The sequence below is a fragment of the Fundulus heteroclitus genome, chromosome 10 (genome assembly GCF_011125445.2).
Source record: "Fundulus heteroclitus isolate FHET01 chromosome 10, MU-UCD_Fhet_4.1, whole genome shotgun sequence".
NCBI lineage: Eukaryota > Metazoa > Chordata > Actinopteri > Cyprinodontiformes > Fundulidae > Fundulus > Fundulus heteroclitus.
The window spans coordinates 24,861,181-24,875,684 of record NC_046370.1 but is presented as its reverse complement, the minus strand read 5'-3'; the positions used below and the strand labels follow the sequence as shown (position 1 = coordinate 24,875,684).

Below are 14,504 nucleotides of genomic sequence, written 5' to 3'. Positions count from 1 at the left end.
GTGCATTCAGGAGCATGGGACATTTCAAACCTACAAGGAAAGAGGCATAAAAATAGTCAAAAATTAAAAAAAAATAGAACTTAACTCATACAGTAATGTATTTATCCAGAAACAGCATGTGCTTTCTTACAATACTGAATGCTCTATAATTGTATTTCTGATATTTTTTGATTATGCACATCTGTTAGCTTTTTATTCTGAAAAATCTATAATATTACATATAATATAATATTACAGCAGCAAAATATCAAAGTTTTTCAGGGAATGCATTTGTGTTCGTCTCTAGAATCCTCACCGATAATATGATATCGTGTGTGATGAGTGCAAGTGAAATTAAACTGAGATAAGAGATTTCAAAAGAGCGATATGACTGAAATAAATTCAACATGTAAATTCAATTTCAAATTCCAAACCTGTATTTTTATCATAAAAATTCAACTTTGTTCGTGAAGAAATGTTACGATCGTTTTTAGAACAGAACTGTGAATAATAACAATAATAAGATGAATAGACCTCACCTAATCTGTTCTGTTTTATGTGGTGCTAGTAATTCAAATTAAACTAATTTTATGCAAATGGGGATTACCTTACCTTGGTAAAACATGATGATAACATCATGTGAAAAAATAATGTTTTAAGAATAATAATAAAAAACAAAGGTTGTTTTTGAAGAATTGATCATTCACGTTTTTTGCCTTTTATTCAATTTGAAACATGCACTCTGACCCTATTCTTTAAACAATCCCCTGTCTTGAAAGCTTCCAAAATACATCAGGGAGACTCTATTTTTCAAAATTCTCCCCTCCGGGGCTCGGGCACTGGCATATATGAACCCGAATTTTGCTTGCAGGGAAGGTTAGTCTTCTTTGTCCTCTGGACATTTTGTACATATTGGTTTTCCTTTGGGTGTGTTTCATCAGATTTGTGGAGATTTAGGACTTTAGCAGGAGTGTTGAACAATAGCTAAGGTCACACATGGGTACCAACAAGAAGCCAAACAAACCAAACAAGAAGCCTTTGTCGTGTCAAAGGTGGACTCTGTAACCAAATTAAGAATTTTTGACAGAGCTCCCCATCACATGCCCTGCAGCTCTAAGGTTCTGCAGAGGTGTTAGCGTCCTTATTTTTCAACTAAAATTTTTTTTTCTGCATATCTGTGCAGTCTTGACTGACACACCTCTAATATTTGCAGGCATTTGTAAGCTTTTCCTAGCAGCTTTAACCTAAGACTTCCCTCTTTGAACAACATGCACAGAAAGAAAACCAGTGCATGTCAAAGTTGAAAATACCTGACACTTTATTCTCCAGAAATGTTTGAGGGAAAAGTTCAAATCCCTGATCATTTACTCTCTATCTACAGGATCCCTATCAAGGCACCATTGTTTTGGCTACAGTAAAAGGAGACGTCCATGACATTGGGAAGAACATTGTTGGTGTGGTGCTGGGTTGTAACAACTTTAGGTAAATACAGTGTCATGCATTGCTACTGATGTATTTTTAGAAATAACAATTATAAGTTCTCTTCTGATTTTGTTTCTTTGCTCCCTAGCATTAACTTTACCTTAGTTGTTAATGAATCCATTTATAGCATTCAGACCTCCAACAGATTCCCAACATTTTGAAAATAAACAGATCAGAGCTACTAATGATGAGCTGAAAAATCAATCAGTCAGAGCCTTTGTGCCAGAGGTAGTATTAATGAAAGGCTGAAGTTTATCATCCTTTCCAAATTTATTGGAAAAGATTTCTCCATATATCCATTTACAGAATCTGGAGGAATGTTGCTAACATGGACAGCAAAAAATCTCCAATCCCTCACTATACATCAGTATCTGACAAACCCAAAACGTAAAAGAGGTTACTTTTGGAAACCTTTAAATTATACAAATGCTGATTTTGACTCACAATGTCAAAAATTGGCCTCTTAATATCCCTGCTCAAAGGTTGCATTCACTCCTTTGAGCTGAAAGTTGGGATGGAGCATCACAAAGTGACTACTTTGAGTTTGTTCAGACAAATTTCCTTACAGTTGATTGTTTAGGGATCAAATTCTTTTTTATCAAATTTAGCATCCTTGTTTGCTTTTGTTTCACACTTCTGTATAAAGTCATATATGATAAATTAGAATATGCATTTCTAAGAGGCTTATTTGTCAGATTAAAAGTAACTTTTCAAAACAACAACCTTTAAGCAGGTAATAAACATACTTTTCATTAATTCCCCATTTCTGCTTGAAAATGTTTGCTTATTGGTCTGATGAAATGTTATAATCTTAAATTCTGCGTTTCTTTTACCTCGAGGTGGAAAGAACATAACAGAAATAAAGGGTTAAAGCATCATCAGCCTGTCTTAATCTATATAATGTTTCACTTAGTGAACTGAGCTACTGAAATAAATGAAGTTTTCAAAAATATTCTAATTTATTGAATATGACTGTAGAATAAAACTAACAGTATGCAGACAAGTACCTGATCTCATGAGAAAAGAATGTTAACAGTTTTGAGTAAATTCAATTTTTTTTGTTTGTTTTTTTGTTTTGAGTAAATTCAATGTGCCAATTCATGAGACATGTCATCCCAAGGCACTTTACAGAGTCAAATTAAATCAGATTATACAGATTGGGTCAGATTATACAGATTGGTCAAAAAATGTCCTATCTAAATGCAGTGTTTTATTAACAAACCATTAATCAACATAGTAAAATGAATCTGAAAATGATTGAAAAGGGTTAGGGTTATAATATTTTTTTTCTAGTTGATGTTTTTGAATAATTAATCGGGTCTGGTTTGCTCTCTTGCAGGGTAATCGACCTGGGTGTGATGGTTTCCTGTGATCGTATTCTCAGAGAGGCTGTAACACAGAAAGCTGGTATGTCCAAAACTTACCTTATGGCAAAGGTTGCTGGGTAGCTGTATGTGTTGTGTAAAGCAGAAGTGTAAGAAATTGGGGAAGAAGAACTTGGGGTTGACTTTGATTGTTTGATGGGAAAAGGAATCGTAGTACTGTGGGAGGACGTAAGGGGGTGTTCACAATTTTCAGCCATTTCACAAGCGCACTAACCGTACACTGGGGGAAGGGGGTCTTGTGTACAATTAAATGTTGTCGTGGGATACGTCATGTGGCTTATCTGGGTTTGGATATTTGGAACCTTTTTTTCCTGGCTATCGCACCACGCAACAAGAGCTATTAACAGACTGGCGCACGCTGCTGCTACATTATAGACCGCGAGGTGGCTGAAATATCTGCAGCAGGGGTAGCGCACGCAGCCCAAATATTGAGGCCTCAGTCCTCAATGTGGCTGACCCAGGTTCGACTCCATCCTGCGGTCTTTTGCCACATGTCTCCTCCCTCTCTCAGCCCCCCTTTGCTGTCAATCTACTTTTAATAAAAAGGGCTACTAAGTGCCTCACCCCTAAATGTTCTGTTTTTGAGCCTCAGCACTCTTTGACCCGCTCCTCTCCCCTCCCTGAGGAGCCCAGGACTATTGACAATGTCCGTCTTTCAGAACGTATATCCCTGCATTTAATTGTCTTGTAGTTGGGTCATGTTATTTTGATGAATTTTAACAACACATACCAGCTCGGAAAAACTGCTTTGAGCTAATGGCTTTAGTTCCCTTAGAAAACGAGCCTGCATGTACGTCGACTTCCGAAACACAGCGGTTACTGGGTGATTGGTGCATTTAATGCAAAAGATGATTTATACAAGTAGTCCACAGATGTCAAAAAAGACCCCATGCACCGGACCAAGATGAATCATAAATGACACCAACGACCGCGGATGATGATGCTAAATATAATATTTACCCCTCTGTCTGGAAAACTTGTTGATTTATAGTTTTCTTTTCAATCAATACATATAGCCTGTAGTAAAATATAAAAATGTTTTGTTTGGATTTGGACTTTGTTTTTAAAAAAATAATAAATATCCAATGTATTTATTTTTTGTAAAATGTTTTTTTTTCATCAAACAATAGCCCCATATTAGTAGGCTCCAAATCTCATATCTCCATTATAATAGGTTGGGGATTGCCAAAATCAGCCTTTATATGTACGCTTTTCAGTGTTTTGTACACTTATGAAACTGTTGAGAGTTGTGAACAACCCCTAACGGGGGCATGATAAAAATAAAATTTGTTCAGGAGATTTTATGCTCCTTTTGTCCTTCCCAGTTTATCACTTTTTGTTTTTTTCCTATTGGTCACATCAGTGAGGCAAACTCAGAATCTGCCCTGCTGATGACTGTTAGATTCTGTGCTGATAGATCTGTATCTGTTTGGGGCAGACATCATTGGTTTATCAGGCCTCATCACTCCATCTCTGGACGAGATGATTTATGTGGCCAAAGAAATGGAGAGACTTGGAATGACAACACCTTTGCTGATTGGAGGAGCCACCACATCAAAGTAACCTAGCACCTAAATACAGTATATTTTTTTAACAAAACTGTAATTATGGTACTGTAATGGCCCAAACTGGAGCGTTTCTGGTCTGTTTGAATGATTAGTGTTTGTTGTGTGTATTGTGTAGGACACACACTGCTGTGAAGATTGCACCCTGCTACAGTTCTCCTGTTGTCCATGTCCTCGATGCATCCAGGAGTGTGGTGGTGGTAAGACTGCTCACCTTAAAATCAGAAATCCTTCCTGCCATGAATGGAACAACTGAAAGCTAGTTGAGATGTGTGGTGGAATCCCAGTATTGCTAGAAACATATTTGTCTATGAGACAGCAGCATTAATGAGGTAATTTAGTTCATCAATGCTGCTGGGAAACCACAGCATCAAAATCACACCATCCCATACTTCAACACAGGTTGAGGTACTTGTGTTTCTTATGCTGCGTTACATCTAGTGTGTTTATTAAGATGAAGAGACCGAGCGTACCACTGTTCCAGAATAGATTAGGTCTGTTTATGCCATAATATCAAAGCCGTTCCTTTTTGCTATTCGTCATGTGACCATCTTGGCTGAATTAAATGCTCTAATCCATCATCTAAAGATCTCCAAGATATCAAATAAATGTTGGGGTACATTAATCAGTAAATATAATCAACTGCACTACAATGTCAGCCGTATGATGCTTGCTGAGATCATCAGTACAGCCAGTTTATCTGCAATCTGCAGCATGAAATCAAGGAATCTTATCTCCTCACTGCTGTATTACTTCTGCAAGTGTTGTAGCAGTGGAGCATGTGTTATGGAATCTCCAGATGTTATGCTGTTGTCGAGAATTTTTTGCCAAAAGATCTGCTGCAGCATGCTTTTATTGTCTGTCACAAAGATCCGATCATATTTTTTCAAGTGAAACATATCTGGGTCAAGAAAACAATTCAGTATTAACTGTAACACATGGGTTAAAGTTCTCTGTTGCTGCAATGGATTTCCGTCAATTGGAAAATGAGAGCAAAAAAAATTATCCAAATGACCAAAGAATGCCATCTTTAAAAATTCTAAAACCCTTAGATGAATAATTAGGGTAGTGTGAAAGAGTAATCATTTTAACAGATGAACATAAGTGGAATTAGCATGATTAGATTATTGTAATTGAAAAAGGATTTTTAAGCCAAAATCTCTCGGTTTTTACAGCATGCACAAGGTTAAAAAGTAGTTTGAAGAAAATATTATCCTTATCAACAATGAATCAAACAAAGATTTTCTTTATTTCAAGAAATTATATTTATTTAGTAAAATAAAATAAAAAGAACCAAGGACTTAGAACAGTTTGGTTTGGTTCAAGTGATAAAGGATTTTGAATATATTTTAACGAGATAAACCATGTTGGGGAAAAATAAAACAACAACTTTAAAGTAAGTTAAACCAATGAACAAGTATGGTGAAGTTAAGCCATAAGCCTATATTAGAACAGTAAGACTTGACAAAGAATATTGTTCTCTTATATAACACCTTCAACTTTATGATGACGATGATAATGGGTTTACAAATGTCAACCTTCAGGGATGCTTCTGGGCAAATATATCTATGATTTTGTTGATGTCTAAATGAATGTCCTTGTGGACATACATAAGTAGCAAAGCCACAAACCTTTCTTGTCCCATAGTCGACCTTAGCAAAGTTTTTACTGCTTTAAAGCCCGAGTTAGCACGTTCCACAGTAGCACTCATAACAGGTATAACTGACAGGTGAAGAATCATAGAAATGTTTGGGTAGGAATTCATATTTGTTATCCATAGAATTTCAGGGAGAGAGCTGGGTTTTTCCACAGATGACCACTTTGTGTGCCACACATTCATTTCCGGCTTGAATGGTGATCCTGATGGTAGATCATCTTTATATGATGTAAAGATCTCTTTCTCACTCTCATCGTTCATCATATGCAAGTTGCTTGGCAATAGTTTTAATCGCATCACGTTGTAATAACGCGAGACCTGAGCTGTGAGCAATTCAAATTCATGCTCAGACAGACACGGCTGCAGAAACAAATTACAGGGGGGGCCTTCCAATTTTTCATTGGGGCACACTTTTTTTAAAAGAAAAAGCATTTTACCTGCTTCAGGCTGAACAGTGGCTCTGTGACTACTCCTACAGTGCTAAGAAAGAAACTCTAAATAAAATCCCAAAATCTAAAAAATCAAACAAACAGCAATAGTGTAGTCAGTGTTGCCAAATTAGGCAGGTTTCCACCCAATTAGGCTTATTTTGAACACAATGAGCTGAAACTAAAATAGCTTATGGGCAGGTTGTAAAAATTTGGGAAGCTTTTCACAAACAAAATATATATCAAATACAAAATATATGTCAAAATAGGTGTCTATGTCTGGAAGAAAACTAAAACCCTTTTAATAAAATGCCATCTCCTTCAACTCATTTTACTGGTTAATTTATTTTTTAAATGAGTCGAATCTGATATCATCAATGAATAATAGTTATAATGAATAATATTGATTGTTATAATTGTCATGATGCAGCCTGAATGCTGCATACTGAACATTTCTTGCTCCGTCTCCAGTGCAGTCCTGATTAAGAACACCTGTCAGGCTGCAATCACCATTGACTCATTCCACCTGCTCACTCCACCATATAAACTAACCGGTAACCATGGTTGTCCATGGTTACCGGTTCATCTCCAGTCCTCTGAACATCATGCCTGTCCTGTTCCTGCTCGTGTCCTGTTCCTGTTTGTTTCTGTTTGTTCCCGTCTGCCAGTTCCTGTATCCCTGCAACCTCTGTCTGGTAAATGACTCTGGCTTTCATTATCCACTTCTTGCTGCTTCAGTAAACTCTGGAAACCAGCTGTGTGTGTGTGTGTGCTGTGTTCTGGGTTCAACCGGTCAAAGGATGAACTCAGTCACACACAGAGCTTGGTGCAGGAGCTGGCAGGACTCTAGATTTGTCTCGCCTTGGTCGCTGTGCTGCGACGCCTCGCCTCTGGTTCGTCTCCCCGGGATCGCTGTTCGCGATGCCCCGCCTCTGGTTCGTCTCTCCGGGGTCGCTGTTTTGCGACGCCTCGCTTCTGCTTCGTCTCGCCTGGGTCACTGTACTAAGACGCCTCGCCCCTGGTTCGTCTCGGCGGGATCGCTGTTCGCGATGCCCCGCCTCTGGTTCGTCTCTCCGGGGTCGCCGTTTTGCGACGCCTCGCTTCAGGTTCGTCTCGCCTGGGTCGCTGTACTAAGACGCCTCGCCCCTGGTTCGTCTCGCCGGGATCGCTGTTTGCAATGCCCCGCCTCTGGTTCGTCTCCCCGGGGTCGCTGTTGCGACGCCCGCCTTTGGTTCGTCTGGTTCCGGCGCTCTCAAAGGTTACGGCGCTCTCAAGATTTCTGCGCTTACAGAGGGTCCTGCGCTCATGGGTTCCGACGCCTTCCCCGCGTCCACTTGGTTCTTGTGCCGACAAGGGATCCTGCGCCCGTGAGGTTCCTGCGCCCGATGGGTTCCAGCTTTTGTTTTGTTTTTGCCCGCCATCCGGATACCCCCTCTCCACCCCCCTAGGCAAGGAGGTTATTGGTCGTCTGGAAGCAGACCTTGAGGGGGGGTAATGTCATGATGCAGCCTGAAGGCTGCATACTGAACATTTCTTGCTCCGTCTCCAGTGCAGTCCTGATTAGGAACACCTGTCAGGCTGCAATCACCATGGACTCATTCCACCTGCTCACTCCACCATATAAACTCACCTGTTTGTCCATGGTTACCGGTTCGTCTCCAGTCCTCTGAACATCATGCATGTCCTGTTCCTGCTCGTGTCCTGGTCCTGTTCCTGTCTGCCAGTTCCTGTATCCCCGCAACCTCCATCTGGTAAATGACTCCGGCTTTCATCATCCACTTCTTGCTGCTTCAATAAACTCTGGAAACCAGCTCTATGTGTGTGTGTTCTGTGTTCTGGGCTCATCCAAGACAAATCATGACAATAATAAAACAAGAAAAGAATAATGGTTATTCAAGTGTCACTATGAAATTGTATTGGTCAATGTAAACGCCCCAAGAAGGGTTGAGTTCTACAGATCAACTTAAAATTAATTCATGGCTGTGTGAATGAGAAATGTTTGATTGAGCTATATTCTGTAAGAAAAATTACATTTATATTAAGGTAGATTTATTACTCATGTTGGGAAGCTATTGATAAAAGTTTGTTTTTTTGTTTTTTTTCCGGTTGATATATCATGATTGTTAAAGTGATCTTGTGTGTTATTTGGTTGACTGATTGTACATTTTGTGTACATTGTGGCATGTTCTCATGCATTAAATACTTATGCGCTTTTAACATGAGAGAGTTTGAGATTTGGGCTTGTTTTTTTTCTTTTAAGTTGGGCAGGTTTTATGCTGGTTTGGGCTGGAAACTAACAGTGAAATAGGGCAACCTGTAGTCCTGTGTCTTAACTAAAAAGTAAAGCATTAACATACATAAACATGAGCACTGGTGTCAGGCTGAACACTGAGTGAAGTAAAAAATCATACTAGCAGAGGTCCTGTAATTACAGCAACTAGGAGAACAAGGATCAGAACAAAGCAGAGTTCCCTTCTGCCTTCAAGTAACCCAAGTTTCTTCAGTTTGGCAGTTTTACTGCTTAGTTCTGCTCCTTGTGCTGCTAGCTGTCCTAGCTAACCCTCCTAGCTTGAATGTTAACTCCAGTGTTGATTTCAATACTGACGTTTCAAACAGAAATAAATAGCGCTGCTTTCAGATCGCTCTCGCTTGCTTCTTTGTCTCTTCTTGTAACTATTTGGTAATAAGACTGAATATCCATCCCGCTCTACTGACACCGAAGGGGACAACAGCTGAGCCGCGGCTCTCTGAGGGCTATTTGTATGACCAATCGACCCGCCCCTCTCCAGCTGTGATTGGCTATCATGTTGTCTTCAGTCGTTGATTTGATTGGTTGAATTGTATGATTGACATATCAAAGATAGTTCTACAAGAAGGATGGCCACTCCGAGGTTCTAAAGGAAAAAAAAGTACAACTTCCCACCCAATGCCCGCCCATGCCGCCGAGTCTGTGCTCGGATATGCGGAGTCTCGACCGCCGCACCGCCGTCAGCGCGTTCTGGATGGCAGGTTCTGACTGTTATTCTTAATTCTATAAAGGATCTTTAAAATTTCGGGCTCTAAAAAAATCATTTTAGTCTCCAAAAAGGGGGTGCGCGTGCCCCCCGCGACCCTGCCTTTATCCGCCACTGGTTTCAAACTGAAGCTGCTCTCAACCGATGAAACCTGGGAGAGCCGGGACATCAGCCAATCAGAAATGGAGTAGGGCGTGTTTTTGCAAAGCGGACATCTGCCAGTCTGAGGTTTGTCTGTATTCCATCATTTTAACTTTTGGAAGAACCTCTCAAACTGGCCCCAGTTGACATGAATGGAAGTAGTGGTTGTTAAAGGTTTTCTTTGAATTTATGTGAACCAGAAAGTCAGAAAGTGCAACTTCTGTGTTACTGGCGACTAACACAGAGAGCAGCCTCGTACTGAAAGCCCCTTGCTTGCAGTCAGAGCAAAGATAGTAGAGAGGAGGGAGGCCCAATCTGCTCTGTTTTCAATGTATAACGCATGCGCAAAGTGACCGGTGATTCCGCCTTGGATTACAAAGCGGGATATAAGTATAATGTAAATACAGTTTTTAATCTAGTCTTTTTTTCTCTCAGTAAATGTTGCACTAAGATAATTCCCTGAATTTGATTTGCGCACAGCTTGAATCCCTTATTTGCCTCGTTCACTGTGTGCCTCTGATAGCTGTCTTTCTGGTAAAAAACATTTTTTTATGTAATATGGATTCAGGCAATGTATAAAAATTCATAAATTCTTTCATAAAGTTAATTTCTAGTTCTAAACCTATTTTGTGTTTTTAATCACATTTTTGTCTCGCCAAAAGCTTCTCTTTCCTGCAACCTGGAACACAAGTACATCGACAAGTCTGATCTAAAATACAGTTCGGAAACAGTACGTGCCATTACATTGTTGTGCTATTATACACTGTTTAAAGTTATTTAATGCTTATTAAATAACTCTATGTCTGTTAAGTATGGTCTGGTGATAATCAGCTCTTAAGCTGATATCAGGACAATGGTTGAAAGGGATGAATTCGAGCAGTAGCGATCTTTTAACAGCAAAACCTGCACACACATAGAATAAAGGAGTGACAACTTGTTTTCAAGTTCAAGAATTTAATAACAGAAATAAAATGAACATCCAGAGAACATCACTATATAATACTGTTTATCTGAATTAACACTATACTTTGATTAACAAATCCTCTCTACTAGGCTAGTGAAACTTAACTAAACTACTAAGCAAAAGGAAGATAAAAAGGAACTAAGTTAAGCAACTATTTACATGCAAAACAAACAAGACAAAACAAAAGTGGTTGATCATAATCAGAATAATTCAGTGAATCCTGGTTCACTGCAGATCTGATTCAAAAAGCATGGAATGGAGTTAAATTAGCTTAACTAATTTAGAAAAACATTTGGCATGTGCTTCACTCCACAATGCAAATCCTGAGTTACACAAAACATTATTTGAGGAAATAACATTTTGAGGAATGATTTGCTCAGTAAAATGATTACCTTAAGAGCGCTTGAATTTATCAATGCAATGATACCTCCGGAAGCTAGGGGGCGCAGCGGTGATCGGTCGATAAAATCTGTTACTTTAAAGTTACCAAAATGCCTTAAAATCGACATTAATATTCAATATTAATGCAGGAATAAGGCTCATAGCACTATCGAATGACGGCAGAGCGAAATGATCATGCTTTGATCTTTAAAACAAGCTCCTTTTGAATGTCCGGAACCAGATGTTAACAGAAGCTAATAGCATTTTAGCTAGTGGGTTTTTGGCATTAACTTTAAAGACTTTAGCTTTCGTTTTTAGTCATAATGGCCGGATAAAGTAAACATTAATGTCCCATCAATGTATGAAACCCTTGTGGAGATAACCTTTGTTATAACCATAAAACACACTCGAATGATATTAGCAATACCATGAAACCGAAGGTTAGCATTAGCTACCTCCGTTAGCCCTTTGTTCAAAGACACCATGTGCAAAACGATTTACAAAACATTTCCAAATGAGCCATTTAACTTCTCCCTCTGGTTTCTCTGCCCAAACCTGTCGGTGCCTCTTGTGAGTTCGGTCCACTTTGGTCATCTGAGGAAGGCAGTAAAAAGCAGGAAAGTTGTTGGTCTGTTCTTGGCGGGCTAGCCTGCGGCTATGAGGCTCTTCTGCAAATCAGCATGAGGTCAGGAGCTAGCCGAAGCGTGGTCTGGGCAGCTTAGAGGCCTCGACCGATGTCAATTTAATACTCTGGTCGCTCAGCTTGTCTGGTGAGGAAGGCATCAGCCGTCTCGCGTCTGCTTTCCTGCAACAGCTGACAAAAATAAACCAGGCTGTTTCGGCAATCTGTACTTTGCGGCTGGTTTGCGCTGAAGTCAGAGTGCAGCTTAGCTCCGATCAGTGTGTTGTTTCTCCGGATTCAGTCAGGTCCTCCGCTCCGCAGAGGAGGAGATAACCCCCTTTTTCGCCTGGTCACTCCATTGATGCAGGCAGATGAGTTTCACAGAACGGCTGCTCTGTGCAGTCTGTGGGCTTCTGGACTTGAGTCACATGGCTGCTGAGGAAGGAGACCCCCCCCCCCCCTCCTCGGGAGCCCCAGAAGAGAGGTGGTGGTCGTCTGAGTGAAGTCAGGAGTGTGAGAGAGAGTTCTAAGGTGCTTTAACTTTTATCTGTGAGGCTGGTTTACAGAAGCACCCCGCTGAGAGAGGAGGTCCTTTGTGCCTGTGAGGGTCTGGGTTTAAGATAGGCTTTTATTGATCTCACGTTGGAGAAATTCACTTGTCACATCGGCTCAATAGTCAATCAATAGTCAGAAGGTGCCAAAAGTAGGAAAAGGTGCATCAGTTATATACAGCGTATCTTCACATATACAGTGGATCAAAAAAGAAAATGAGAAAAAATAAGAATAAAAATACAAAAACAAATCGGAGTAGGCAGATGACGTCATATGTACATTCACGGTGCTCAGCTCCTCTGCAGTCTGGTGCAGGTGGTGGAAGGTGTTGTCCATGATGGATGTGAGCTTGGACAACACCCTCCTCTCCACTACTTCCTCCACAGAGTCCAGAGCGCAGCCCAGGACAGAAGTGGCCTTCCTCACCAGCTTATTTAGCCTCTATCTGTCCCGCTCTGCGCTACCAGGGGCCCAGCAGACGACACCGTACAGGAGGGCTGAGGCCACCACAGAGTCTTAAGCAGGGGCCTGCTCACGCCAAAGGACCTCAGCCTCCTCAGAAGGTGGAGGCGGCTCTGGCCCTTCTTATACAGAGCGTCTGTAGTATGAGTCCAGTCCAGTTTATTGTTGACGTGAACACCCAGGTATTTGAAACTCTCGACGGTTTCTATGTCCTGCCCCTGGATGTTCATCACCATCTCTGAAGTCGATCACCATCTCCTTGGTTTTGCTGGTGTTTAAACACAGATGGTTCTTCTCACACCAGTCCACAAAGTCCATGATCACCGACCGGTACTCCAGCTCATTCCCCTCAGACATACAGCCCACAATAGCCGAGTCATCAGAGAACTTCTGAAGGTGACAGCTGTCCGTGTTGTAAGTAAAGTCCGAGGTGTAGAGGGTGAAAAGAAACAGAGACAGAACGGTGCCCTGGTGGGCCCCGGTGCTGCAGAGTGTCACCTCTGACTGACAGCCGTGCAGCCGCACGTGCTGAGGGCGGTCAGTGAGGTAGTCGATGGTCCAGTCAGCTAGATGTTTGTCCACCCCAGCGTCCTCCAGCTTCCCCCTCAGCAGCACCGGTCTGATGGTGTTGAAAGCTCTGGAGAAGTCAAAGAACATGACTCTCACAGCGCTCCAGGTGGGTGAGCGCCCGCTGCAGCAGGTAGATGATGGCATCCTCTACTCCGATGTTGGGCCGGTAGGCAAACTGCAGCGGGTCCAGAGTGGGGCTCAACACGGTGCGCAGGTGTGCTAGGATGAGGGGCTCCATGGTCTTCATCAGGTGGGAAGTCAGGGTGACTGGTCTGAAGTGGGCCGGCTCCCTGGCCTGCGGTGTTTTAGGAACCGTTAACACACAGGAGGTGTTCCACAGGGTGGGCACCACCCACAGGCTGAGGCTCAGGTTGTAGATGTAGCTGAGGACCTCACAGAGCTCATCTGCACAGGCCCTCAGCAGCCCGGGGGGATGCCGTCCGGTCCTAAGGCTTTCCTCTGTTTAAGCCTCATCAGCTGCCCTCTCACCTGCATTGGTGTGACTGAGAGGGGGGAGGAAGGCAGGACCGAAGGTGTGGATGGGTCGGGGTTGGTGAGGGTGGCGGTGGGGGGGATGGTAGGTCTCTGGAGGGTTGGTGGTTGGAGACGTGTGGAGGGTTGACGGCAGGGAGGGGGCCAGTGTGGGGGGAGTCAAACCCGGTGAAGAATGTGTTCAACTCATCTGCAAACTTGGTGTCACCGTCTGCAGCCCTGCTGGTCCTCTGCCCGAAGCCGGAGATGTTCTTCAGACCTCTCCACACATCTCTGACATTGTTCTGCGCCAGCTGCTCCTCCATGTTCTTCCCATAATCCTTTTTTGCCACCCTGATCCTCCACTGGAGCTCCCGCTGGACTCTACGCTGCTCCTCTCTGTCCCCTGAGTAGAAAGCCCTCTTCTTCTGGTTCAGGAAAATTTTCAGCTCAGGGGTCACCCAGGGGGGATTGTTTGGAAAGCATTGTAGCCGTCGTGTAGGCACAATGCTCTCCACACAGAAGTTCATGTAGCCAGTGATGCATTCAGTCAGGCTGTTGATGTCATCACCATGAGAGCTTTGGAACATGCTCCAGTTTGTGGTTCTGAAACAATCCCTCAGTCTCTCACTGGCCTCATCTGACCAAACTTTCACTGACTTCTTCTGCATTATTGTTCTCCTTACCAGTGGAATGTAATGGGGGAGCAGGTAGACAAGGTTGTGATCCGAGCGTCCGAGTGGGGGGAGGAGGGCGGAGATGTAGGCGTCCTTAATATTGGAATAAAAAAGGTCCAGCGTTTTATTGTCCCTTGTTGTACACGTGACGTAC

The 14,504-nt window shown here is 42.1% G+C and overlaps 1 protein-coding gene across 5 annotated transcripts in view; it reads left to right on the top strand.

The window, feature by feature from the left end:
* The window catches only part of mtr (5-methyltetrahydrofolate-homocysteine methyltransferase), a 103,964-nt gene that overhangs the window by 66,495 nt on the left and 22,965 nt on the right, over positions 1 to 14,504 (top strand). For all 5 annotated transcript variants that reach the window (XM_021308655.2, XM_021308654.2, XM_012882611.3 and 2 more), the window contains 4 exons: positions 1,361 to 1,461; positions 2,801 to 2,868; positions 4,285 to 4,405; positions 4,530 to 4,611. In XM_021308655.2, coding sequence (XP_021164330.1) covers positions 1,361 to 1,461; positions 2,801 to 2,868; positions 4,285 to 4,405; positions 4,530 to 4,611 — 372 coding nt within the window. The remainder of the gene's footprint in view (positions 1 to 1,360; positions 1,462 to 2,800; positions 2,869 to 4,284; positions 4,406 to 4,529; positions 4,612 to 14,504) is intronic.